Raw genomic sequence first — 26,487 nt, 5'->3', positions numbered from 1 at the left:
AGGACAATGATCCCATACACAACACCAAACCTGTAGTGGGATGGCTTAAAAAGAAAGATTCAATGAAGTTGACGTGCCCTATGAAGTTTGTGCTGTAATGAGCCTGTTTTTTTTCTTGCCAAAAGAATATTAGCTGGAGTATTATTTTATAACCTGTCAGCCCCTCTTTCTAATCCAAATATGGTCACATCTGATCTGGATTTTATTAGCAAGTACTAGCATACTTCTGCTGTTACCTTTAGGGGTTTCCTCAGTGGGTGATCTGCCTCCATCTCAGCCTATCCATAGCATCCTTTTCTGTCACACTGCATGTCTCCCTAACTACATCATCTGTGATCTTCCTCTTTTCCTCATTCCTGGCTAGGCCTGTGCAATATGACCAAAATCTCATATCCTGATATAAGACATCCATCGTCCCGATAACGATATAAATCACAAAAATTTAACATTTTCTGTAAATTCTGTGAATCTCGGGCAGCTCAACTTGTGTGAAGTGTTTCCAGCTGGGCGTCGAGTGTTTTAACCCATGCATGAAACGATACATTTTTAGACATAAGTTGTAACGGCCACCGTTTTCTTTGTGAGTATTTATTACACGGCGTGCTGCGGGGAAAAGCCTGTTCTAACGTTTGAGTCTAAGCTTTATTTTTTTAGCACCTGACGGCTCTTTTTTGCTTCTCATCCGTAAATACTCTGCATACTTTTTCACGTGATTCAGTTTATTTTGAAAAGTCTCAACAGGATCTTGAGCTTTACTGTGAAAGGTTTATGTAGAAATTAAACAAGCGGACACGCGATGGTTTTACCGTCACTATTGCTAACGACAACGCATAAACACAGGTGCTTGTCCATCCGTAGTGTGGTTATATTAAATATAAGAGAAAGAGAGAACTTTAAGAAATTAATGTAGCCACTGTCACTACCCGATCCGTACCGGAAACCCGATCGGTACCACGCATGTGCAAAAGGCCACTAGTTCCGCTCGAAGCATTTTACGATAGTTACGGGTCAGAGTATCTGTTAAGGTGTTAAGAATAATAAGTATCTCTTAAAATGTTTGCAATAATGAAACATTTCAATATAATGTAGACAAAAATGAAAAATAAAAAGATAGTTACAGATCAGGACTCGCCGATCCTTACTGCGCATGTGCAGTACCTTTTTGCGATGGGGATATTGAATCAACAGAACATTTATTTTGTGATTGTATATTCTGTAAAGCCCTGTGGATCGATGTGCACTACTGGCTTTTCCCAAAGATTCCAAACTTACTTGAATTTTCTAAAAATGATTTTATCTTTGGATCTCTAAGAAAAGAAAAGAAGCTTGAAAATGTTTTAAATGTAGTAATTATTATGGGTAAATTCTTCATTCACAAATGTTGTTTTCTGAAAACAAAGCCGTCCTTTTATACTCTTCACAAAGAACTCTGCCTCTTCTTCTCATCTATAAAGTTTATGGACAAAAAACAAGCTCTGGATCTGTATCATATGATTAATGAAATAAATCTGTTAGAAAAACCCCTAAGGTATAATCTCTTTTATGTCTTTTAGTTATCTTTTGTTTTGTTTTTGTTTGTTTGTTTTCTTTGCTTTTGCTTGGGGTTTTATTTATTTATTTGTTTGTTGTTGTTTGTACTTCCTGTTCATATAGAAGATATCTTTTATATGTTGGAATACAGCTTGTTCTGATACTATTTCAAGTTGGAAAAAAAATCTTTGTAGAGATTGCCATATTTGTTGTACATTATATTTTTGTGCAATAAAAAAACCCAAAACATAACTGTCGCAATGTTGGCAAAGAGAGGAAGTGACGTAAGATTTGCACATGTGGTACCGATCGGGTTTCTTGTACGGATCGGGTAGTGACAGCCACTACGGTGACCATCAAAACGATGAAAAAATATAAACAGTTTATTTTGCGACACCACGAAACAAACGATAGCATAAAATGAAATGATAGACGTTTTTATATCGTCATCCGATATATATCGTTATATCGAACAGCCCTCTTCCTGGCAGCTCCATCTTTAACATCCTTTGGCCAGTATATCCATTATCCCTCCTCTGCATATGTCCACATCATCTAAACATGTTTCTCTAATCCTGCCCATCATGGTTTTCTCAGAGAAAACCTCAACACCTTCAGCTCTGCCTTGTGTGTTTTTTTCAGCATCACCCTGTTGAAATGTACCTCTTCCTTCTCACTCTTGCTGCTGTCCGTCTGTCACAAATCACTCCTAACACTTTCAATACTGCTGGCTCCTTGAACTAGCTTCAACAACTCTTTTGCAAAGCTTCATGATATAGCGTATAACCTTTATCCTCTGTATTTGCTGCATTCTTCATAGCTGTCCTTCATAAAGTACTCAACACACTATTCTACATTTGTTCATTATATTTAATTTTTTTCCAAAAATTTATCTTTTATCATTATCCTATATGTAGGGTTAGGGTAAGGTTAGAGTTAGCATCTATGATGACTTAGACCTTAAAGGGTTAAAGTGTGTCTAATAACATATACTTTAATTTACAAATTAGAAGCATCATTGTACATGTCATATTTATCTTACAATGTTAATAGTCAGAATGTGGGTAATTTTATTAAATTTGAATGGTATCATTTGGTATCATGACCTATTGGTATGAAAAATGCTTATGTGCTTGTATGAACTCTGGAACCTGGTTTCCAGACAGGAAATACAACTGGAATTTGGCTAAATGCTGGCTGGCTGGATGGAGCCTGCTCTGATTATTTAGACCCCAACAGAATGCCCTCTAGCTCGCACACAGAATTACTTTGGTTGGTTTCGAGCTGTTCAATTTTCTACCTGCATGCCAATCAGTGCTGTTTGCCAGCATAATGAGTAATCCTGGGTATAAAGGTCAATATGTCCTGCACGGGTTTCATATCTCTCTCTCCAATCTCCAAACACACACACACACACACACACACACACATTTATTTCCAGCAACGTCTGCACTATAAATACCATATGACAGTAAGCTGAAGAAGCATGATGAAACCTAACTCTGCTCTGTGTCCCACCTGCTCCACCCTTAATTCTCCTCTTGCACTCAGTGGAAAGAAATGAAGTCATTTCACTTCATTCCATCTCTGGGATCACCCACCACATTGTTGGAGCATATGGCTTTTATATTGGACTGGTGTGATTCCTTGTGCATGATGGATAGTGTTGCATGTATGCTGCACTGTAAAAAAAATCTCTTCAATTTAGATGACAGATTTTTTTTAATAATCCAAATTAGCATCAAGGGAAAAGCAAATTTGTTCAATGTAAGGCCTTAATAACAATTTAAGGACTGGTTCCTTTGGAGCAGGAAGTTTTTGTTTCCTGCTGTCCCCAAGTGCTTGCTCATAGGGTGTTGTCGTTGATTGTTGGGGGTTTTTTCTCTTATTGGAGGGTCTTTAATTTATGACATAAAGTTGCTGTGATTTGGCACTATACAAGGAAAACCAAATTTAATGCTGGGGCCCACACTGGATTGCCCACTGTGCGCTGTGTGAGCAAATGGTAAGTGGACTGAGCTTACTGCACTTTTGGCCGTACTATAAGTTTTTAAATCATGTTAGTGGCATTTAAAATAAAATAAAGTGTTAAATTAAAATGAGTTCTTCATTCACACTTAAGTTTTTATTCAAAAGAAAGATGGATATTTAGATTATATTTACAGAACGGAATTAATTCTAATAGCCACACTGTTTCAATAATGCAAATAATCCAAACTTTAGGGGAGCCCAATCCATGACTGATGGTGTTCTTGTGTGCATTGGCAGTGTGTTTAGGATCATAGTCACACTGAAAAATGACACCATTGTCAATCAGGTGCTTTCCAGATGGCATTCCATGGAGAATGATGATGGTATTTTTTTCTAAACTATAACACTCTACTGTGTTTTACAGACAATTATAGATGCTCCCTGTTCAACCTCCCCCCGATCTCCTTCATAGATAGTAACCAAAAATGTCAAATTTGGATACATCGCTCCATAACCCCCTTTGCTGCTGATTTTTAGTCCAGTTCTTCTGTAATTTGGCATAACTCGGCCTTTCCTCCCTGTTTCCATTCCTTAAGAACTGTTTCTGCCTGTTTTTAAGGAGATGACTTTCAGATACAGTTTAAATGTCTAGATAATATTAGGCCTGCCACTTGTTCTGTTGCAGATCAAGCCAAGATATAATAATAATAATGGATTGGATTTATATAGCGCTTTTCAAGGCACCCAAAGCGCTTTACAATACCACTATTCATTCACTCTCACATTCACACACTGGTGGAGGCAGCTACAGTTGTAGCCACAGCTGCCCTGGGGCAGACTGACAGAAGCGAGGCTGCCATATCATGCCATCGGCCCCTCTGGCCAACACCAGTAGGCAAGTAGGATAAAATGTCTTGCCCAAGGACACAACGACCAGGACAGAGAGCCCGGGGATCAAACCGGCGACCTTCCGGTTACAGATACGATTCCCAACCCCCTGAGCCACGGTCGCCCAAATGTGCCCAATATGCCACGTTTCAGCTAATATTTCCTGGGAATCACCTTGTTGACGCAAAAATATTATTTTATTCCAGTCAAACTCAGTTATCAGTTAAGTTTTTTGTATATTCAGCTAAAGAAATTGCAAGAAATTATTTGTTTTTGTGACAAACTGCTATTAACAAATTGCCTTATGATACAAATTAAAATGGGTTATTTGCTCAACTGTTTGTTATGTGTTGACAAAATCTTCATCTCTTAATTTAAGAGATGAACTTTCCCTTTTTCATCTTTGAATGACACACAGCTCGGTGTTATGTGGCTTAGGAAAAAAATCCTCTGAAAATGTTCGAGACTGGACTGGAAATTACTGAAAAAGCAGGCAATCCCCAAGCAAAAGTGTGGAAAACTATTGCTCAAGACTGCAAATTAGAAGACAGTCTGGCTTTTGGGAAGCAAAATATAAAGAAACAAGAACTGGCCTAAGACTTTTGCACAACACTGTACCTAGCCTTGAATAAACTCATACTTCGTCTTCTTTTTTTTTTTTTGCCTGTCCCATTTGGTTCTTTAGCCGTCAGAATTGTTGTCTGAAGACCAACAAGGATACCCAGTGGATTTACTTTGCCAAATGGATCATCACGGCCTTGCCGTATTGGTCCATTTGATCGACCTTTGTTGTTATTATTTATTTTATTTTATTTTCAGTTGTTACAGACGGGACAGACATGACTGAGGGATAGGAAAGGGAGAAAGAAAGAGGAAGGAAAAGAAAAACAGAAGGGAAGAGGGACAGTGAGAAAGGGCACTTAAAAAATCTCCTGGATCACCTGTTGAGAGAAAAAGAAGAGAAAACAAGCAAAAAAAAAAAAAACCAGAGCAACATACTAAACACAACACCATCACGTTAATCTAGCTAAATGTAAACAGCAGTAAATACTAAATATTGAATGTTGTTGTGTAGCAAGCAGGACCGACAATGTTCTTGTTCCCGAGATCCAGGCTCCAGACATCCAGAGGCCCCAGAGTGCGAGAGCCCAAGGAGGACCACCGGAGGGGCATCCGTGCCACCCTCCTGGGAAGAGCCCCAGATGAGGGGTCACCCAGTAGCCACGGAGCAGAAGCCAGAGGGGGCTGCAGTGGCGTGCCCGCCGGCTCTGCCGGCAGCCAGTTGTGCCAGAGTGAACCGAGCCGCAGGCCCAGAGGCCGGAGGCCCGAGGGCCCCCTTTGCCCCGGAAGAGGCCTGACCGGGCAACAGGCACCAGGCCCTGCCAAGTAGTCACCGGGAGTGAGCTGGTACATACCTGAGCGCCCAGCCCCGGACACCAAGAACCACCAACCCACCGACCCCTGAGGGCATCAGTTACCGGCCGCCCCGATGGCCAGCAGAGAACAGGGGTGTGTGAAAACCCCAAACCTCCCTCCTCTCGCTCATGTGTAGTGTTGCTGCGTGTTGTTCTAAGGTGCATTTAAAACACGGGAGAGCATACTTCTTGCCATAAGTCGTATTACTTCTGTAGATCACAGAATGCATGTAATAAATGCACATGTACAGCAGAAAACCTAAAACTCAGAAATCAAGTATGTTTGGCGTCCAGGCCTGAGCAGGAAGCCCCATCCACTCTTCGTTCCAGGTCATCCTTCACTGAACCATCTGGCCTTTCAGAATTCATGTGTGAACACAAACGTGTGTGTGTGTGTGTGTGTGTGTGTGTGTGTGTGTGTGTGTGTGTAGACATACAAGTACATCTGCTGCCATTTGCAACAACCGCCAGATTTTTATTGTGTGCGTTTCCATGTGTATTTGGTTAGCTCCATTAAAAATATATGAGCAAGTAGACAAACAGCCCAACAGAAAGGGGATTATGGGTGGAGGATGCTGACTCACAATGACCACATTTACATCAACATTAAACAAGCAAAACGTGTGAATATTATGATTTCTCAGAACAGTTCAGTAGAGGAAATCCAGTCTGATCTGACAACTGGCTGAAGGGGTGCCACTATACGACATTTTATAATGTCACGAAACATTCAGATGCAAATACCACAATGTCTGTTATCATAATGTGATGTCTGCTGACATTTTCAGTAATTCTGTCTTTATCTCTTAATGAGGTCTTAATTATGAGGTTTTCTCTTGTGTGCACTGCCTGTTCAAATCTTTCAGAGCAACGTTAATCTGGGTTTTGACTCAATAATTCATTCACCTCTGATTCATCTTTTTGAGCTGAGTCTTGGTGGGTGCTCTAGTGCTCATAGGTCCTGTTGAATGGATCACTTCCAGTTCAAATGTTACTTTCACACAGATGGCTCTTAAATTATCTCCAAGCACATTTTCCTATGATGCAAAAATATAGTTGATTCATTAACTGCAAGCCAGCCTTTCCCTGAGGAAAACAGCCATAAACTACAACATTTCATCTCCATTTGTAATGGATGAAATTAATTATTCCACTAAAAACTTTGGTCACTGCCAAGTGTATCTACTATTCCCGTGGCCAAACAATATTCAGAGAAGATAATACCAAATGTCTGGTCTTGACAGTGTAATCTAACTGTAATGCTTGACCATGCAGGTTGAATTTATGCTCTCTTTCAGATTGTAGAAACATGTACTTTGACACCAACAGTTACCTACAGTGATGAAACTGGGACTTCTCTGAGAAATTGCGGATACTACAGGCAGTGCTTGTGATTGCAGATCTATCGATATATCTATCAACCCTATTTTAAAGAATCTCATTGACCTTCCTGTAAACTCTGGATGGAAAAGAGAAGAACAACAGAGTTAGCAAAGAGTTAACTAAACAGAAAAGACGGAACAATTTTTCTTTGTTTACTGGTAAGTTAACACTTCCAGCTGGACCTGAACCTTGTGGACATTACTTCCATCTGTTTTTATGCAGGGGCTGGAGCTTTTGGAAAACCACCAACTACATTTAAAAGCAGGTACCTAAAACACTTAGATTTTTAAAATGATATATTTTCTTATTTTTATTACCTATTACAAAACAGGGTAATAGAGCTTGTTATTACAGTGATAGATAATATAGACAATCACAGTAAATCTTAACCTACGTTTGTGTGATAATTTACTAATAAGTTAATCAGCGGATTGTTTGGAGCTTAATGAGACATTTTATCCGTATATATGTGAAAACCATTTGTGCACATAGATATCTGAATCAGAGAGAGACAGAGCAACGGGAAAGCTCTATTTATGCACATACAGTACCTAAACTGCTAGATGTTTTGAGGGAGGTCCATACTGTTAAAGGACCTGGTCCATTCTTGACCTAGTTTTCCTGCCAGCAGCAGTACCCTTGTTCAGTCTGGATGAAGGCCATGGCTCCATACACTGCTGTAGAAATATCAGATTCAAGGATCACCTTCTTTAAAAGCTTTCTTACCCTGTGTATGTGCACTATTTCAAAGTTAGTCCAATTTCAGCTCATTTCAATCTTATTTATATAATGCCAAATCCCAAAAAACAGTTACCTAAAGACACTTTATTTTGTAAAGGTAAAGACCCTCAATAACACAAAGAAAACCCCAACAATCATATGGCCCCCAATGAGCAAGCGTGTTAGTGACAGTGGGAAGGAAAAACTCAATTTTAATATGAAGAAACCTACAGCAGAATCGGGCTCAGGGAAGGGCGGCCTTCTGCCCCAACCGGTTGGGGATGAGTAGATATGGAGAGGACAAACACATCCCATGGAAAGCAGCCAGAAATAATTAAATGCAGAGAGGTGTATAAACACATAGTGGAAAAGGTGACTAAAGAAGAAATACTCAATCTATAATAGAAATCCCCTAGCAGCCTAAACCTATTGCAGCATAACTAAGGGAGGATTCAGGGTCACCTGATCCAGCCCTAACTATATGCTTTATCATGAAGTAAAGTTTTATGCCTAATATTAAAAGTAGTAATGGGGTGATACAGTACTATAAGGTGATCAAGATGAGATTGGACTTGATTATTCAAGACCTTGTATGTGATGAGCAAGGCTTTAAATTCAGTTCTGTATTTAACAGAGAGTCAATGAAAGGAAGCCAACATAGGAGAAATATGCTGTCTCTTTCTAGTCCCTGTCAATACTCTTGCTGAACATTTCGGATCAACTGAAGACTTTTCAGGGAGTTTTTAGGACATCCTGATAATAACAAATTATGGTAGTCCAGCCTGGAAGTAATAAATGCATGAACTAGTTTTTCATTATCACTCTGAGACAGGATGTTTCTAATTTTGGAGATATTGCCCAAATGGAAGAAAGCGACTGCTTTCTTCCATATTTGTTTAATATGTGCATTGAATGACATATCCTGGTCAAAAATTAGACCAAGGTTCCTTCTGTTACTGGAGGCCAAGGTAATACCATCCAGTGTAAGAATCTGGTTAGAAACCGTATTTCTAAGATTTTCAGGGTTGAGTACAATAACCTCAGTTTTATCTGAATTTAGAAGCAGAAAATTAGAGGTGAACCAGGTCTTTATGTCTTTAAGACATTCCTACAGTTTAACTAATTGGTGTGTGTTATCTGGCTTCATGGATAGATAGAGTTGGGTGTCATCTGCATAGCAGTGAAAATGTATGCTATGTCTTCTAATGATACTGGAAGCATGTATAATGTAAACAGAATTGGTCCTAACACAGAACCATGTGGAACTCCATAATTAACCTTAGTGTGTGAAGAGGACTCTCCATTTACATGAACAAATTGCAGTCTATTAGATGGATATGATACAAACTGCTGCTCCATCCAAAGTGGGATGGATGCCGTCTCTCCCATCAAGACCAGGTTTCTGCCAGAAGGTTGCCCAATTATGTGTAAAGCCCACATCACTCAGACAGCCAGCAATTTCATTTAAAGGAGAATGTGTGGCTAAGCATGTCACTCCTGGGCCCACTGGGGAGGGGACCAGAGAAAACTACAGAGTCTGACATTGTTTTGGCAACACCGTTGGTTGCACACAGAGTCAGTATTAATTTTAATGACCTCCGTTTGACGTAACCAGGGGTCATTATTGCCCATATGAATTTTAATGCTCGGAGGAAATCCTAGTTCTACAAGTATTCACACTGTGTGTAGGGCAGTGTTTCCCAACCTTTTGGAGCCACGGCATATATTTCAAATGAGAAAAATCACACTACACCCCACCAAACAAAAATGTAACAAAAAGCAGAGCAAGAATAAGGGACTTGGCTCGGTTTGCCCCTTTTTGCTTTCTTCTGACCACTACTCATGCTAGGGCCTTCATCTGGGTCTGGATTTTCTCCACAATCCAGGTCAGATTAACTACTTTTTCAAACATTTGTCTATTGCTTTTACGCGCTGCGTTGTCTCACTCACAGCATGACTATTATGTAGTTTCTTCTTTGTCTTCTTCTGTTTTACTGGCAGTTGGCTACCCATTTAATTAGAGCAGGTAGTTGTACTGCCCTCTAGTGGAAGAGAATGCTCTGCCTGTTACTCATGCCGGTCGCTTAGGGTACTAATCAGGTGGAACCAGATAATCTTCCACGGCACACCTGATCATTTCTCACGGCACATCTATGTGCCGCGGCACAGTGATTGGGAAACACTGGTGAAGGGGTTATAGTTGGTGTCACAGATAAGCGTCGAGTAGTGAAGCTCATCCCTTAGTCAATTTCAGTTCACAGAGACCTGAATCGATTTGATTAAGTTCTTAAAATGTATAGTAAACTAATTTTAAAAAATTAAGTGACATTTCCTAAAATATACAAGTGTACACCTTTAAGGCTGAACTGCAAATATTTCCTAGTTGTCATTTGTCTCAGGTGATAGCAATAAGAATGTCGAGAGTTAAACACTCAGTTTTGGAACCTTGCCATTTATCTTCATATTTTGGGTATTTTATTATTTTGTATTTATTTATTTGTTAACAGATTAATCATTTTAAAGCAGAAAAGAAAAGGCAACAGAAAAAGACCAGACAAGGTTGACAGGTAATCCTGGATGCTGCACCAGTTAAATAAACAGTCGTGGTTGTGCTGATGGATATTGATCTTGGGAACTGCCAATAGGGGTTGACTGCGTCATGGAGATCACTCAGAGATCTAAAGATATTTTTGGTTTTAATATCCTTTGGCTCATGTTTAGATTATTGGCATACACTGATGCAGTGCATAATGGAAATATTTGTTTTATCCGTGACCTATGCAGTGGTGCTAAATCAGCATTATGTAGGCCAATTAAAAGTTCATACCAAAGAGTACACCACACATAAACACCATATATAAAGTTGTAAAAAAATATTGAATAAATTCAATATTATATTGTATAATATTCTGACACATCTAGCAGTTTAAAGGAATTTAACATTTTTCAGTTCCGTGATGTGCATCATGTTTCCGTTTAGTTGTCCAAAATGTTCACTGGCTCTACTCTAAAGACATGATCCTTACGTAGCTATTCCGAGAGCTTTAGACCATATCCCAAGAGTTGTTATGATTGGATTGGCTATGTCAGAGTATGGTTGCCAAGGCCTGAAATATCTTCCTTTTTTTGTGTTAACAATAATGATTTAAACTGGAAAAAAAAGAGTACTGTTGTATTTAGCCACACTGTAATGGATCTTTTCACAAACCCACACACCTACACAATCGTATGCATTAACTGTATAGGTTGACTGTAATGATGAGCTACACTCAAGTGTTGCCTTGAGTGCCACACACACACACACACAGCTCACTGACTGCAATGAGAATGATGATGATAATGGGACTTCCAGACCTGGACATTAGAGCTGGCTAACTTCTCAAATGTGACGCACTGCCACCAGAGATTTATAATGCCTTGACGTCAGCATTCCTCATACACTTCCCGTTAAGAAAGGTGAGCCTGCGTGAGTGTGTGTATGAAACAATACCATTTACAGTGCTGTCCCAGCAATGTGAAGCCTAGTTGATACTGATTTACGTCTTCAAGCCGTGTTTTACTTTCAAGTACTTTCAGGCCTTAAGAAAGTAGTTACCCCTGGCCCATGGTTTGTTATGGCAATAATGTGAAACATCTGATCATTTTATGAATGCTTGCATGTACATAATCATGTAAATGAAAGTGATTGTGCCTGCTACTGGATGCATTGTGAAAGCGGCATGGCTTGTTTGATGGGGATATTGATGCACTGTGTCTGTTGTAACACAGGCAGCAAGAGGTCTGGGATCCATAGGAATTTCTCCATTCCTAACCCACAATCAAGCACAATGGATTTGAAACAGGAAAGAAATGTGTGGTTTTCATTGTGTTTTAAACTTTATCTAAAGTCTTAAGACCAATAATTCTTGATTAACTAGCATATAAAAATGAGATATTCTACATGTCTGGTTGGCAAGAAATAGTGAATATATTCCAAGTTGATTCCATTAGTTGCTGCTGTGGTCGTTTTCTTTGCTTTCTATGCCTGTGAGTGAAAATTGCTTAAAGATTCTGCAATAAAAGGAAAAACTCAGATGACTCACATAGCTGAATTTTCTTAAATATCAAAGTAGTAAGAAAAGTCCAGAAAGCAGTGCAGTCTGAGTCACCCAAATTTATACACGAGGTTAGTGTGTAGAAATCACTGTTGCTGTTGAAGTTTCTATAAAGTTTGAACATGTTCAAAACAAAGTTAGAGTGTGGGTGCACCCACAGTGCCCCCACGGCATGTTTGCTAGGAAGGAACACACACATTTTCATGAACAATAAAATGCATAACAGCCTACCCTGACAAGTCTTTCCATTCTATTTTGGTCAAAAGAGGTGTGTGTGTGTGTGTGTGTGTGTGTGTGTGTGTGTGTGTGTGTGTGTGTGTGTGTGTGTGTGTGTGTGTGTGTGTGTGTGTGTGAGAGGAGGGGCTATGGCTGGGCATGTCTTAGTGCACACTGAGAGGTGCTCAGGTTGGCTGCTGTTTTGACAAGCATATCTTGAATACTTACCTTTTATCAAGTAAAGGGGGAAACACCCAGACTCAAAACAGCCAAACCACAGACACACACACACATGTACGCACACACACACACATGGATGACCTTGCTCAGAGAGAGTTAGACCACTTTCCTTAACTCTTAGCCCTCTGATACTGTACCTGGGCTTGTTGCAGTGACCGGAAGTTACTAAACTTCATGAGTGTGTGCACTCACTCCAAGAACCGTATGATTATAAATATGCATATAAATATGCTAAGATGAGATAGCTGACTTCATCTAACTAGCAAATGTTTTCCAGGCTACGTTGGTGATTCAGTTTTTTTTAATATGTATGATATTTTTGTCATGCGATTTTAAAGCCGGTCCTACAACCGCATCCAAGAATAACATGCAGCTTATCTCAGAACTGTCGGTGAAAATTATTCTTGGAGCTAGGTTTAATTGAGCTGCATTTTAAAGAGGTGCAATTTCACAATTTGTGTATATTTTCTAAGTTCACTATTTTGTCATGTGTTGAGAAAAACACAGATTAAAAAATTACATGGTCTAATATTTACATTTAGCATAACTGCAACATTATTTTTTCGTTTTTTTTTTTTTTTAAAGACTCGAAAGGACTTGAAATTCAAAGTTTCAGACTTGTGACTTGACTCGGACTTTTACACCAGTGACTTGAGACTCGACTCTGACTTGCCTGACATTACTTGAGACTTGACTTGAGACTTGAGGATAAAGACTTGAGACTTACTTGAGACTTGCAAAACAATGACTTGGTCCCACCTCTGATGTTGATGCAAACAAAGAAAAGTTGTGAAACACATTTCAAAAGGTACAACTTTTACTCTGAAGGTAAACATTCTCAGTTTCTCATATGCATTGCACATTTTGCAGTTTCACTATAATTTGGCGAGTCATTTGTAATGGTTTGACTGTCAAGCGCTGGACCTGCTAGTGACAAAGTAATCAAAAGGAGGTTTTCAGTGCAGTACTGTATACGTCATTGTGCCTATTTTCATGCTAGTGAGACCACGCAACCATCTGCAACCACTTGCTGGCTGTGGCTCAGGGAGTAGAGCAGGTCATCTGCTTATTGGCTGGTGGTTTGATCTCTGGCTACTCGGACCTGCAGTCTTTGGTAATGGATGCACTGGAGAGCAGCTTTTGTGAATGTTAGATAGAAAGCACTTAGGAACAGATAAATGTGCTTGTATGAATGAGTGAATCAGGCATGCTGTATAACACTAGGAGTCCCAGGCTTCTACCTTTCTACCTTTAAAACCCACCACCAGCCAAATGGCTGGTAGGCTTTAGCTTCAGCCAAGTGGAAGCTAAATTGGCTAGTCATTCATATGTAAATTAGGTTGTTAGCTGGGAATTCTGGAGGGAGGGGAGTGGGGGTGTGTGGATGAGGGGGTGGGGGAGCTGCTAAAAGCTGTGAACTTCCTTTTGTGTTTCATCTTGATGCATTCTCAATCATCCAGGGAAATAAATCTCCAAAAGTCACCAACTTGGAGTGTTTCAGTTTGCCATGTTAGGGAGAAATCAACACACATGGGTGTAGGTCCTTTGTTGCTGAGATTTATTGATAAAAACAGTACAAAAAACCAACCATTTGTACACATATTTACAAATAATAATAAAAAGTGAGTGAGTACATTTCAACATTTTCAGCAATCACTCACAATCCTGGCACTGCCATGGTATCTGTAGTCTGCCTTTACCACATGTGTATCTGTAGCAGTGAACACATCGCACAGTGGCATGATTGTTCTTGCATTTGTGTTTGACCTGACACATGGCTCTTTTTCCAGGACTAGGTGTGGAGGGTTGTGTCCGAAGCAACTGTTCTTTTCTTGCCTTCTTCTCAGCTACATGAGAGTGAGCCAACTCTCTTGCAAGCTCCACCACATTTACATATGAATGACTAGCCAATCCACTAGTGGATTGAGGAATTTCCCTGCGAATCTTGTTGACTGTGCCGAGGATGGTGGTTTTCAGTCTAAGAAGTTTTTGCGCAAGTGAAAGCGATGTGAAAAAATTGTCCGTGGTAACATTTCTGCCCTTGTCTAGGAATGGTTCCATCAGCCTCATTACTACATTTTCAGAAAGTCTCTCCCCAGTGGGACGATTGGGGTCCTTGCCAAGATATGGGAAGACATTGCAAATGTACTTGGATTTTAGGTCGCAAGCCACCCAAAACTTGATCCCAAACTTGTCAGGTTTACTTGCAATATACTGCAGGAAACAGCACCGAGTCTTTGATGGGAAAAGCTGTTCATCAACGGTGATATGTAGACCAGGGTTGTAGCACGTGATGCAGTTGGTGACCAATGATCCCCACACACTGGAAATTGCAGCGAACTTATCAGTCTTTGCTCGATTTGCTCCATTGTGGCATCAATCAGACCACTGGTATAATGTTGAAATGTACTCACTCACTTTTTATTATTATTTGTAAATATGTGTACAAATGGTTGGTTTTTTGTACTGTTTTTATCAATAAATCTCAGCAACAAAGGACCTACACCCATGTGTGTTGATTTCTCCCTAAGACGGCAAACTGAAACACTCCAAGTTGGTGACTTTTGGAGATTTATTTCCCTGGATGATTGAGAATGCATCAAGATGAAACACAAAAGGAAGTTCACAGCTTTTAGCAGCTCCCCCACCCCCTCATCCACACACCCCCACTCCCCTCCCTCCAGAATTCCCAGCTAACAACCTAATATACATATGAATGACTAGCCAATTTAGCTTCCACTTGGCTGAAGCTAAAGCTTAGCTAAAAGCCATTTGGCTGCTCTCCGGGTTTTAAAGGTAGAAAAAGCCAAATGGCAGTCCGTGGTGATGTAAGTGATAAAGCACTTTGAGTGCTCAGGTAGAGTAGAAAAGCCCTATATAAGAATCAGTTCCTATACCATTTATTCCCCTACCACTCAAAGAGTGGTTGCTAGGCCTGCATGAATGGGGCTTTAGAAATCAATTTTTACAACGACTGCCAGCAACCAGTTGCAACCAGTCAGGGAATACACAATTTTCCCTCATGTTCGGTACCAGATGGTTTCTAGGCTTATCTGATTGACCTCTTAACCTGCAAAATCCTCTGATCATTAAGCAGAGAAAGTGGATGTCTGATAGTCTAACTGGTCAAAACATCAACGTTTCATCATCAGCTTTAACATTTACGTGTTTGTGCATGTGTGTTTTCTCTCACTAGGGTGTCTGAATAACTTGACGGGTTGATGACTGACTTGGATAGGGAAGTGTCCAAGTTATTACAGTATCTCAATCTCTATTAGATTTAATAAAAGTAAGTGGGAAGAAGACTGATGTCACTATTGACTTTTAAAGAAACAGAGCCAAGTTAACTTTCATCTGGTATGCAGTTTCAGTGGGATCACACTTGCGCATACACATTACACAAAAGAAAAGTGTGTTTGAGACTCTAGACTTGAGTGAAGAATATACAGTCTGGTGCTTTTTCACTGTAACCCGTCAATCCTTTCATCACTTATTGCTACTCACCACAGGCTGCCTCTCCATCTCATATCTCACCCTCATAAGAGTCTCATAACTCAACCCGAAATCCTCCCACTAGATTTGTCCACTGCAGTTAACTGACTTTAGGGTCATCTAGTCTGCATACTGCCTTACAGTGCACCAACATACCTCCTGTGTTTTAAGCTCAAAAGAGTTTGGCACTAGCGAAGTTAGTTGCAATGGAGGTAAAATCCAAAGGGTTTTATGTTCACGTTAGCCTGCTGTTCATTTTGACCGGTGTGTCCAAAGCAATTGTCTCTGATAACACTGTTTTTGTGTGTGTGTGGCCTTTTGCTGTCTGTTGTGTTGAACTTGAGGCTCTATTGCCTGAGGAAAATTGGCAGCAAAACTGTGTGCGAGTGGAGAAGTTTTTTTTTTTAAAAAGCAACTCATATTTCTGAAAAGAAAGTTTTAGTCATAACTCAAACAAAGAGAAAATCTTCTGGTAACTTTTATATCAACAGTGGATCAAATCACTATGTGCACTGTGTAAGGGATCATCAGCTGGGAATCCAAAAGATATTATCACCCTGCTCTCGATTTTTAAATAATGGTGTTTATAATAATAGCGCTTGTTATACTTGTTTGTGATACAAAATGCTGTTGTGACCCTAAACAAATCAAGCCAATGCCAAAGTATCAAAAATTGCATTTTGTCTAGAGCCCATGTGGAGCTGAGATGTCACATTATGTGTCTTATTCTTTAGGGAAATGCACGTCAACAGCCTCTGCCAGTCTGTGGTTCTTCTTGAACTCGTGAGACCAAAAGGTGATCCGGCACATTATTCTTTCTCTCCACACTGCACACTGTTCCCTTCCTCACAGTCTCAAGTTCCATGCTGAAAAAGGGCAGGGTAGAGCAAGTCTTTCCTTCCCCCCTTCCTCCTCCCCTGATGGCAGATGGGATATTGAACTCAGACTGGCTCTTGTTTGCCCCTGGGGACTAGGACGTAGGGATCAGCAGCTTATGGTAATGCAGTGTACTGTAATTAGCGAAGGCATCCAATTCTCAAGCAAGTTTGTGGGTTTTTTTCCCTCAAAAATGAAAGAATTTGCACTTACATGATTTACTACTGCAAAGAACCAACATGAAAGAGATTTCAAATCATTTTTTGTACACAGTGTGGCTCTAAAGGTGTTGACATGCGCACCAAACAAAACATTTCTGTGCTGTGGAGTGACTGCACCAGGAAACAAAATGCTGTGTAATCAACACCCCCGGCCCAGTTACACTGGGATTTCTGGAATTCTCACATTAAAAAGTCACCCTCACTCCACAAGTAAAACAATGTGGAGTGTTGCTTACCATCTGCAACTTCTGGGCCACAAGAGTCAGCAGCTGTTGAGATACATTTTCACACAATCCTAGTAATAGTTTGTATATATTCAGAGCAGATGAAATAAGCTCAATGAAAGTGCGATCAAAGCATATGTAAAACACACACATATGCTTTCAATGACACGTGTCTTTGACTCAATTAAAAAACGGAAAGAAAAGAAGCGTATTAAATTAATAAATTGCAGCATATTAAAGACAGTACTGGCATCTAAATTATATCAATCTGCCTTCATTCTGAAGTCACATAATTTCGAATAAAACAGAATAGGCCAGAATGGAGATTATAAAGAAAAGCAAAGGGAAAATCTCATAAATCCAGCAGAGCTATCAGTGCAGGAAGATTGGGAGCGAGCGAGCGAAAGAGAGCGAGAGAAGGGGGCGCGTAGAGAGGGGAGGTTAAGGAGAGGGGAGGAGAGAAGGCACAGGGAGGGAGTAGGAGAAAGATCCGGGGAAAAACTTTGAAAGGGAAAAAAAGACGTTTCAGTGGCCGCCGGTTAGCTAGGAAAAGGACAGTCGGAGGTAGAAAGAGGAGGCATAGAAGACAACTGCGTGCCTGTGTGGATTTTTACCGCTGCCAGGAAGCCGCTGGGCACGCGCCTGCTCGGGACGGGGGATTATAGATGAGCTTGACTTTAAGATGAGGAGCGAGCCCATTCTTTTCACTTCCAGCAGGGGTGAGTGGCTTACGCTGTCCTTTTTTTCCCGTGAAAAAATGAATGCAGCTTGGTTTTCTAGCAGCAATAAACCTATTAAAATGGAAGGTTGTTAAAAGCGACTTTCTTACGATGTATCTCTTGTACAGTGGGATCTCCACGACGTTCAAACTGAAAGCCAAGAACAGCATGACTTTTCCGGGGCTGCTAGTGTACTCACTAACAAAGATTACCGGTCGATAACGTTTGTTTTGGCTTCCTTGCCAGCTTTTATTATTCTTCTGTTGTAGTTCAGAGTGTGTATTGTAGAAATCTGTGTGCATGCATCAGATTGGCGCACGTGCGCCGTTCAGCACATACGCAAGCGCAGAAAAAGGCCACAAATGAATAATGTTTCTAAAAGGTATGCTGAAAGAGGGCACGGGGAAGAGACTGCGGAGAGACAGTTGGCTCCTCGCAGTGTCATTAGGGTTGTGGTCGCGTGTTAAGTGTCTATGTAGTATATGGACTTTATGCCGGACTCCGTTCAGTCATCTGGCAATTTAATGTAGCTCTGACTACAGAAATGAATCCCTTTATAAATGAGAAAGCAATCTGTTTTGGTGATTCTGGTCTTCAAGAGTTTGATCTCATAATGATGTGTAACAGTAGTTAAACTGATATAACTAGACTCAGCTTTTGGGCTGACTTCATTGCTGCCACCAGTGAAACTTGGTGGTGTTATCATACAATTGACAGAAGAATACCTTTCATTGGTTCACCTATTAAAGGTGAACCAATGGAAGGTGCTCTTAACAAATAATGTAATTAAAGCTCATTGTACTTTACAAGCACAAGCAGTACTTTTTTCAGATATTTCACCATTTTATCGGTTTTCATTTTGTAATTACCCCCTATTATGCAACCCAATTCCTTTCTTTCTGGCATGGAGCTTAAAAGCAAGTCTGTTTCTTATTACCTCATTGTTGCTAGACAGCAGATCCACATACATCAACAACATGTGCAGTATCCGTCTCTGAAAATAATCTTTAAAAATCAGAGTACTTTCAACAGTGCTCAGAAAAACTGCTGCATAATTCTGAGCTGGAGGGTTACTCTTACTGTACACTTGGAGCAGTTAGGGGATAAATTGAGGAGTATTACCCTTATCTTTGCCTGCCTGAGATTTTGAGACAACAAACTCTGGCTCTCTAGACTTGGTTGCAACAGCAGGATAACGGTAAACCAACCTATTTAGTCAAAAATAGTCACTTTGTCACTGTGTACACTAACAGAACTGTTTTTTTCATCTTCTTATCCATTTAGCTTTATACAGCTGGCAGTACTCAGACAGTTATTAAACAGTCCAGGTCAGCGTTAGGGCAACTCCACCCTGAAGTCAGAGGTTTTCTAACACAACCCTGGAATGACAACACAAATGCTTGATATCTCTCACTTGTCCTCATGTGGTTGTGAAGTGAGTGCACAATAACAGGACCAATGCTAGCAGCTGCAAGGGTTTCGGGTGGCCCGGCAGTGCTTCAGTGCCCGGCATTTGGTGAGGTTTGTACAGACATCTATTGTGTACTACTGAAGCATGCAGTATATAATATTTTTGTTTAACCAGTGTGGATATAGAAGAGCCAGTATGCAGGTATAAAATAGATATCACAACTCAGCTAGGTCTTCTAGTTTCCCAGCTCAGGATTTTCTATGATACAGTAACAACACATACTGCAGTCCTTGCTGAAATATAAATAAGGAATCTTGATTTACTCTTAATAATACTAAGAAAAACTAATTAGGGCTCCTGTAGTGGAGCTTTGTTCGGTATTCTGGAAATAAACCCAACAGGTTGGTTTAGAGTAAACATTGTCCTCATGCATTCAGAGGAATTCAAAGAATTTTTTGGGGTGGAGTAGTATTAATTTATGCTTTTTTTGTTTTTATTGGTTTATGTTGTTTTATGTTGTATTGGTTTATGATGGTGTTCACTGATTGGAACTTCTCAGTTTAAACAGTGTTGGGAACACTGTCTATTACTAAAGAGGCCAGCCATGAGGTTTTACCTTCACCAATCTCCATGCTAAAAATACTTTGTCTCTGGATTTGTACAGGCTGCTTTAAACAATATGCAGGACAGTGATGATAATTATGGCATTTGTTTTTCAGGTCAAAATGGCACGCCCGATAAAGAGCAAACTTGTCATTGTCACAGACTCTCAAAATTAATCTTCTGTATCAACGTAGCTGTGAATGTATACAACATTTTAGTCAAATACCTTAAAACTGCAATTGATAGTTCTATGGTTTTTCTTATACATTAGTTTAATGATCTTCTCTGGCATGCCCCAAAAATTTTAAGTGTGGCTTCTATAATTATTTTTTACTGGGGTCATGTCCCACCATGAATTCCTGCTCCAGGGTGAAGCTGTCAAGCGTGGAGATCTACTGTAAAACACTCAGCAGAAATGACCTATTGTGACGCATACCAGAGTGCCATTGAAAAGATTTTTTGTCCAACGCAGTCATCACTCACCACCTGCCCTGTTTGTCAGAATTGCCTTCCTGCGATTTTTCTACTTCCCGAAAATGAAACCCAAGTTCTAAGACTGTCCTGACACACTGGTGGAGATCTAGTGCAAGAACAAAGGGGCATACGGGGACTTCTACAAAGTGACCTACAAATGGTAGAAGCTCAGAAAAATAGTACAGAAATGCACAAGAAGATGATCTTGAATGGAGATCAACCAAATTTAGCTCAGGCATATTTTTTCTAGATAAATCTTCTTTTTTTTTTTCCTTGCTGCAGTTGTGGCAGTTTGAAACAGTGGAACAGTGTTGATTGATACTAAACATAAAACATACAAAACTGCAGTGACATTTTGCAAACAGTAATGACTGTCTCACTATACAGCAGTTTAGTGATAATCAATGCATAGCTGTTGTTTTTGATGCTGTTGATGTTGTTTTACTAGCTTCCCTTTGTCTATGCTATCTGCCAACCCTAACCCACTGGATCGGACACAGGTCACAGCCAAAGACGTTAACCCTAACCCTATCTTAACCTGTAATCTGGGAAAAAAAGTGGATACTTTTTAAAATATCAATTAGGGAAATTTTTTGGGAGAACTGTTTAATGGAAAGCAAAATTGCATACTTTAACTATCTAGGTCAGAGTTGGGATCGTTACCAAATGTTACTTGGGTTAGCAGTCAAATTTGAGCAACTGCTTGCTTCTAAAACATCTCTGATCTAAGGGACCTGGCTTGCTTTCCTTTCTATGTTGTTTTGAGCTGGTGGTGGATTTGAGGCAATAATAGAAAACCAAAGTCAACGTCAACTGTCTCTTTTAGCAAGTCCATGCTCAATAGCTCTCCCATTTATGGGGTGCTGTGCTTTGGGGGCAAATACAAGTGTTAAAGTGTTTATTGCCACTTATTATTGCAGCTTTCCTCACAGAAACTCTGAGTCGACAAGCAATTAATTGGAGTGTGTGTGATGTGGGAACGGTGGGTGCATGGTGTCACCGTACTGGCCTGCCTCGCTCATTTGGTTCTCCTTCCCTGCCTCATTCACCCCAATAGTGATTGAAGTTTAAAAGCTTTCATCTGTCAGACGCGTGAGCCCCTTCCTTTTTTTGGTGATGGATCCCAGCAGTGGAGAGGAGAGATGAGGAGAAATGACTTTGCCATTTCTCCATCCTTCCCTGCAGAGTTGGCCTGTCAGTAAGCTGGCATGTGGGAAGAGAGACTTTAATTTTGGGCCGACTAATCATAGCCCTCCCAGCCTTACCCCTGTGTCAATATGCATCTGGAAAAACACAGGGAAAAAGAATGGGGAGCGAGTGCCAAACTCAAGCACAATTCAAAGGACCCCAGTGTATGCCAAATAGCACAGAATGATATGGCATACATCCAGCTGGCAGCCTGTTGGTAGCCTACTGATTTAACATCATCAAACAAGCATTTGCCTTTGGACTCGTACTTTAAAGAAGTTAAAATAGTTCTGCTTATTGCAAGCATATATGGTCGCCTTGAAAATTTGGATGCATTAGGAGGAAATCACTTCTCATGAGTCTCACTAGCCTTCAACAAGCTTATTGTAATAGGATGAGTGCATTCACTTGTTAGCCTGTCTGCCTTTAACAAAGCTTTTAGGATTACAGTACAAGACTAAAGCTGCCTTGGTGGGGTGTCCTAATAGGAGGATAAGGGTACAGGGAGCTGTAATTTTGTCAGTTTGAGCGTTTGGTTGTGACTGTGTAGCTGCTGTTTACACTCGCACAGATAAGAGTGCCTCTGTGTCCTGTTTCTGTAGGTGGTGTTTAATAAGTAACTGATGAAAAGACCAAAGGCTTCTATCACAGTCAGGACAATGGGTACACCTACAGGAATCTAATTTGATTTAAATCAAAGTTAGACAGGCTTTAGCTATTTCAGATTGAAAAAAGGGGCAATCATGCATGATGAATTTTGTATTTTCAGTGTTTTCCACACATAGACTTTATTTGGAGACTGAGGTTAGTATTTTATGTCTGACAGAACAACGCTGTTTGTGATCAGACAAATAGCTGATCACAGTGTTCAGCCGCTTCTAACCAAATGCCAGTTTTATCTATTGCCTGGCTCGCTGACCTGTGAGAACCTGACCAGAACCTGTAGGAAGTAGAGAAATGGTTTATGTGATGTTACTCCGAGCTCACCAAGGCTACAGAGCAGAACAAGGAACACAGCTGCCAACTTTAGCCCATGAAAGTGAAGTTAAGGTGAATTCATATACCATACACAAGGAAAACTTCAGACACAACGACTGTGTTTAACTATTAAATGGAAGTTTTTGAGTTAAATAAAAGATCTCATCCAAGGTGTCCTGGGATGAAATAGGCAGCATTGTGGAAAATTAATACCAGGGATGCCCAAATGCAGCTATAAAGTCCATATTCTAGGACCTCCAATCTTCTAGATTTCTCTTTACCAAATGTAGAAGGTGTGTACTACAGTTTGAGACTCAGTGGGATCGGTTTTTCAACTTGCTGTGACCAACCTGGTGCTAATAACAAAATGTATGGTGCATGGCAAACAGACTGCTTGTTACAGTATATTGCTTTTTGCTAGTCTATTTGGGTAATTTATAAAACTTGCCTCATTCACACAAGATGGCCCCGCCCCTCCCTAAAGCCTGGTTCTGCCGTAGGGTTCTTCCTGGTAAAAGGGAGTTTTTCCTTCCCACTGTCGCCAAAGTGCTTGCTCATAGGTGGTCATATGATTTTTGGGGTTTTCTCTGTATGTATTATTGCAGGGTCTACCTTGCAATATAAAGCACTTTGAGGCGACTGTTGTTGTGATTTGGCGCTATATAAATAAAATTGAATTGAATTGAATTCATTTATTAGATGACATGTGCTGCTTCCTGAGCTATCACAACCTGTGGAAAATCGGAATTTTCCTGTGAAATTACTTTGTGTTGAATGTTCATGAGTTCTCAGATAGTAAATCAGAGACGTGTGCCTGTGAAAACTCCAGTCCACTACCTATATCTGAATTGAGCCATTTTGTGGATGAAACAAATGATGATGCTTAGTAGACCTACAGCCTCTATATCCTCACCAGTCAAAAACCATGTATAATGTGACACTCATTTCTCACACCCATGCAGCTACAATTCCCAGTCCAATCAAGAAAACCTCATGTCCTCCATTCCCACCAGAAGATCAAAACTACAAGCAGGAGTGTCTCCCCCTCCACAACCCTTCACCCCATCTTTCTTTTTGTCCAATGGTTTTTAGCTGAGCTCCCTCTAATTATCTTTTTAAAAGACATACCAAAGGGCGCATCATTACTATCCCCAAATATTGTTTGGTTTTAGAGCTTGCTTTGGGACTTCTCCCACCATATTTCCACCTCTCTTATCTTCTCTACACCTCCATCAGCACTTCCCTATCCCATCACCTTTCTTTTCTTTTTTTTTCTCCTTTTCACATCAGGGTTTTGCAGATGTGTGTTTGCGGTCTGGGAAACATCTGCTTCTACAGTAAACCACCTGTACAGTTCGATAGCAATCAGCCCCCCTCTGTGATGTTTGCTTGGCATGCCTGATGGAAGACAGAAAACACACAAACCTCATAATTACAGACCTGAGAAATGGGGCGGGAGCAAGGCAGCTTGTCTTTCATCATAAGTTAATGCAGCATCACCCATCCTCTGATCTGTTCAGAACTCTCCCTCTCGCCTGGTGCTCATCCAAGTTGAGGCTTTAAAAGTCTTTATGAAACATTTATGACTGGTAATAGCACACAACTTTCACAGCTTTCCACCAGCAGTGGGAAGGGAAAAAAACAGTACACAAGGCTACCAGTATAGGACTAAAATATCTGTATGTAGCGGAGGACATTTAAGAGTTATTTTTATCTGATAAATTATAAAGTGAAGCTGAGAAGGGCAGTGAAAATTCAGATGGTAAGCAGTTACCTTTACAAGTTGGAGTTACGAAGGAGTTATCAGAGTGGAAAGGCAGATGATACTCTTCCTTTTCCCCCCAAAGTATTAAGAATTTTTCAGCTTGTCTGTGTGATGGTTTTTATGTAATCATGTGACAAATAAATACCTTCCAGCATCACCCTGTGTTTTGGTGGCATGTTGGAAGCAGTAACCATGACGATGCCAGACCATAAAACCAACCTCAATTAACAATAACCACCTTCTTACTGTAACACTGAACCCACAGTGCAGTTAAGCTTCCCAAAACCGCAGAAAGTGGGTGTTTGGAACTGTAAGTCTCTGGCTTCTCATGCATCTTTTAGGTGCACAAGGACTCCTTTAAAATCTGTTACGTGCCACAAAATAGCAGTTCTGGTTGAGCTGACCTGGTATGGCAGACAACATATTCAGCTGATTCAACTTTGGATAAGAATCTGAACTGTCAGGTCCATGAAAAAATAGTCTGAAAACATTATTGCGTCAAGCCTTGAAGTTTGAAGAACAAACAAAGGAAATATACTAGAAATCAATGTATGTGTTTGTTCCTGACATTATTGCTTTTATTACAAGTAAAGCTAATTAGAATCATCATTTTCTATGTTCTTGGTATATTTTGTATTGTTTTGCCATTCAAAGCATTTTATGGTTTTTTGTTAGAAATATAAACCCTACTCCTTGTTCACTTTTGGCACAGTGCATTTATACTCCCATCCAAGACTTAAAGACCTTTACCAAGTTTGTATGGCCCATTTATCCAAGTAAACTGAGCCCATGTTGATTTACAAAAGTGGCATGGCTTTATGATTATGACAATGGTTTGGTATTAGAGTGACTTGGACCATTTTCTTAAAGGAAAAAAAACAATTCAGTTCAATTCAGTTTTATTTATACAGCGCCAAATCACAACAACAGTCACCTCAAGGCATTTTACATTGTAAGGTCGACCCTACAATAATACATACAGAGAAAAACCCAACAATCATATGACCTCTATGAGCAAGCACTTTGGCGACAGTGGGAAGGAAAAACGCCCTTTTAACAGGAAGTGCCGTCCGGCAGAACCAGGCTTTAGGAAGGGGCGGGGCCATCTGCTGCGACCGGTTGGGGTGAGAGAAAGAAAACAGGATAAAAGACATGCTGTGGAAGACAGCCAGAGATTAATAACAAATATGATTCAGTGCAGAGAGGTCTATTAACACATAGTGAGTGACGTAAATTGACTGAAGAAGGAATACTCAATGCATCATGTGAATCCCCCAGCAGCCTAGGCCTATTGCAGCATTACTAAGGGAGGATTAAGGGTCACCTGATCCAGCCCTAACTATAGCAAAAAGGAAAGTTTTAAACCTAATCTTAAAAGTAGAGATAGTGTCTGTTTCCCAAATCCAAACTGGAATAATTCCAGTTCTAATAGTTGCATTGCATTTCAGCAGTGTGTGTATGTTGAGGCAAATCCTGACCTGAAGTCCTGTCAGATAATCAAACTAAACACGTCTTCGAAGTGTTAAAGGCGCTGCTGGTAACAAGAAACAGACCCCTGGAATATGTGGTGCGGGATAGCAACTGTCAGTGTTCCGTCAATCATAACAGCTGTATTCCAGGAAGAGGGCAGAAAGCCCTCCTCCCTCTAACCTTGCTAAGCATTTTTGCACAATAACAAAGCCGCAGGCTCTCAAGTTTTACATGAAATCCAAACGTGACCCCGTTGTCTCGTTCAAACACAGTCCTCACTTAGGAAAATCCCCTTTGATCTGAATACCTGGCAGTGAAAACATCCCTGTGAGTTGTCTAGGTGTTTTTAGTGTGTGTGTGTGTGTGTGTGTGTGTGTGTGTGTGTGTGTGTGTGTGTGTGTGTGTGTGTGTGTGTGTGTGTGTGTGTGTGTGTGTGTGTGGGGATTGATGTTTTGGAAAGAGCACGTATTTTTTGTCATGCAGACCGAATGCTAACACAGCAGATGTGGTTTGGGGTACATATGATTAATGTATGCAGATATCAGAAAACTGACTAAAATATTTATGGCATTAGAATCAAAAAGCTAGAATACATGACACAAACACATG

The 26,487-nt window shown here is 40.3% G+C and overlaps 1 protein-coding gene across 5 annotated transcripts in view; it reads left to right on the top strand.

Annotated features, from left to right (window-relative positions):
- Positions 1 to 26,487, top strand: part of afap1 (actin filament associated protein 1) — a 96,927-nt gene that overhangs the window by 22,307 nt on the left and 48,133 nt on the right. For 2 of the 5 annotated variants that reach the window (XM_085400702.1, XM_085400700.1), the window contains exon 1: positions 17,740 to 17,989. The exons of 1 other annotated variant lie outside the window; for it this stretch is intronic. In XM_085400702.1, coding sequence (XP_085256828.1) covers positions 17,953 to 17,989 — 37 coding nt within the window. In that variant the 5' untranslated portion in view covers positions 17,740 to 17,952. Of the gene's footprint in view, positions 1 to 17,739; positions 17,990 to 26,487 lie in introns of those variants that run through there. 2 more of the 5 variants (XM_085400699.1, XM_085400703.1) reach the window with 2 other exon arrangements.

This window comes from Rhamphochromis longiceps, linkage group LG3 (assembly GCF_057381845.1).
Source record: "Rhamphochromis longiceps isolate RC_006_pf linkage group LG3, R_longiceps_female_GT1.1, whole genome shotgun sequence".
In the NCBI taxonomy this organism is placed as follows: Eukaryota; Metazoa; Chordata; class Actinopteri; order Cichliformes; family Cichlidae; genus Rhamphochromis; species Rhamphochromis longiceps.
The sequence above is the reverse complement of the archived record's forward strand: the minus strand, read 5'-3'. Positions and strand labels throughout refer to the sequence as shown.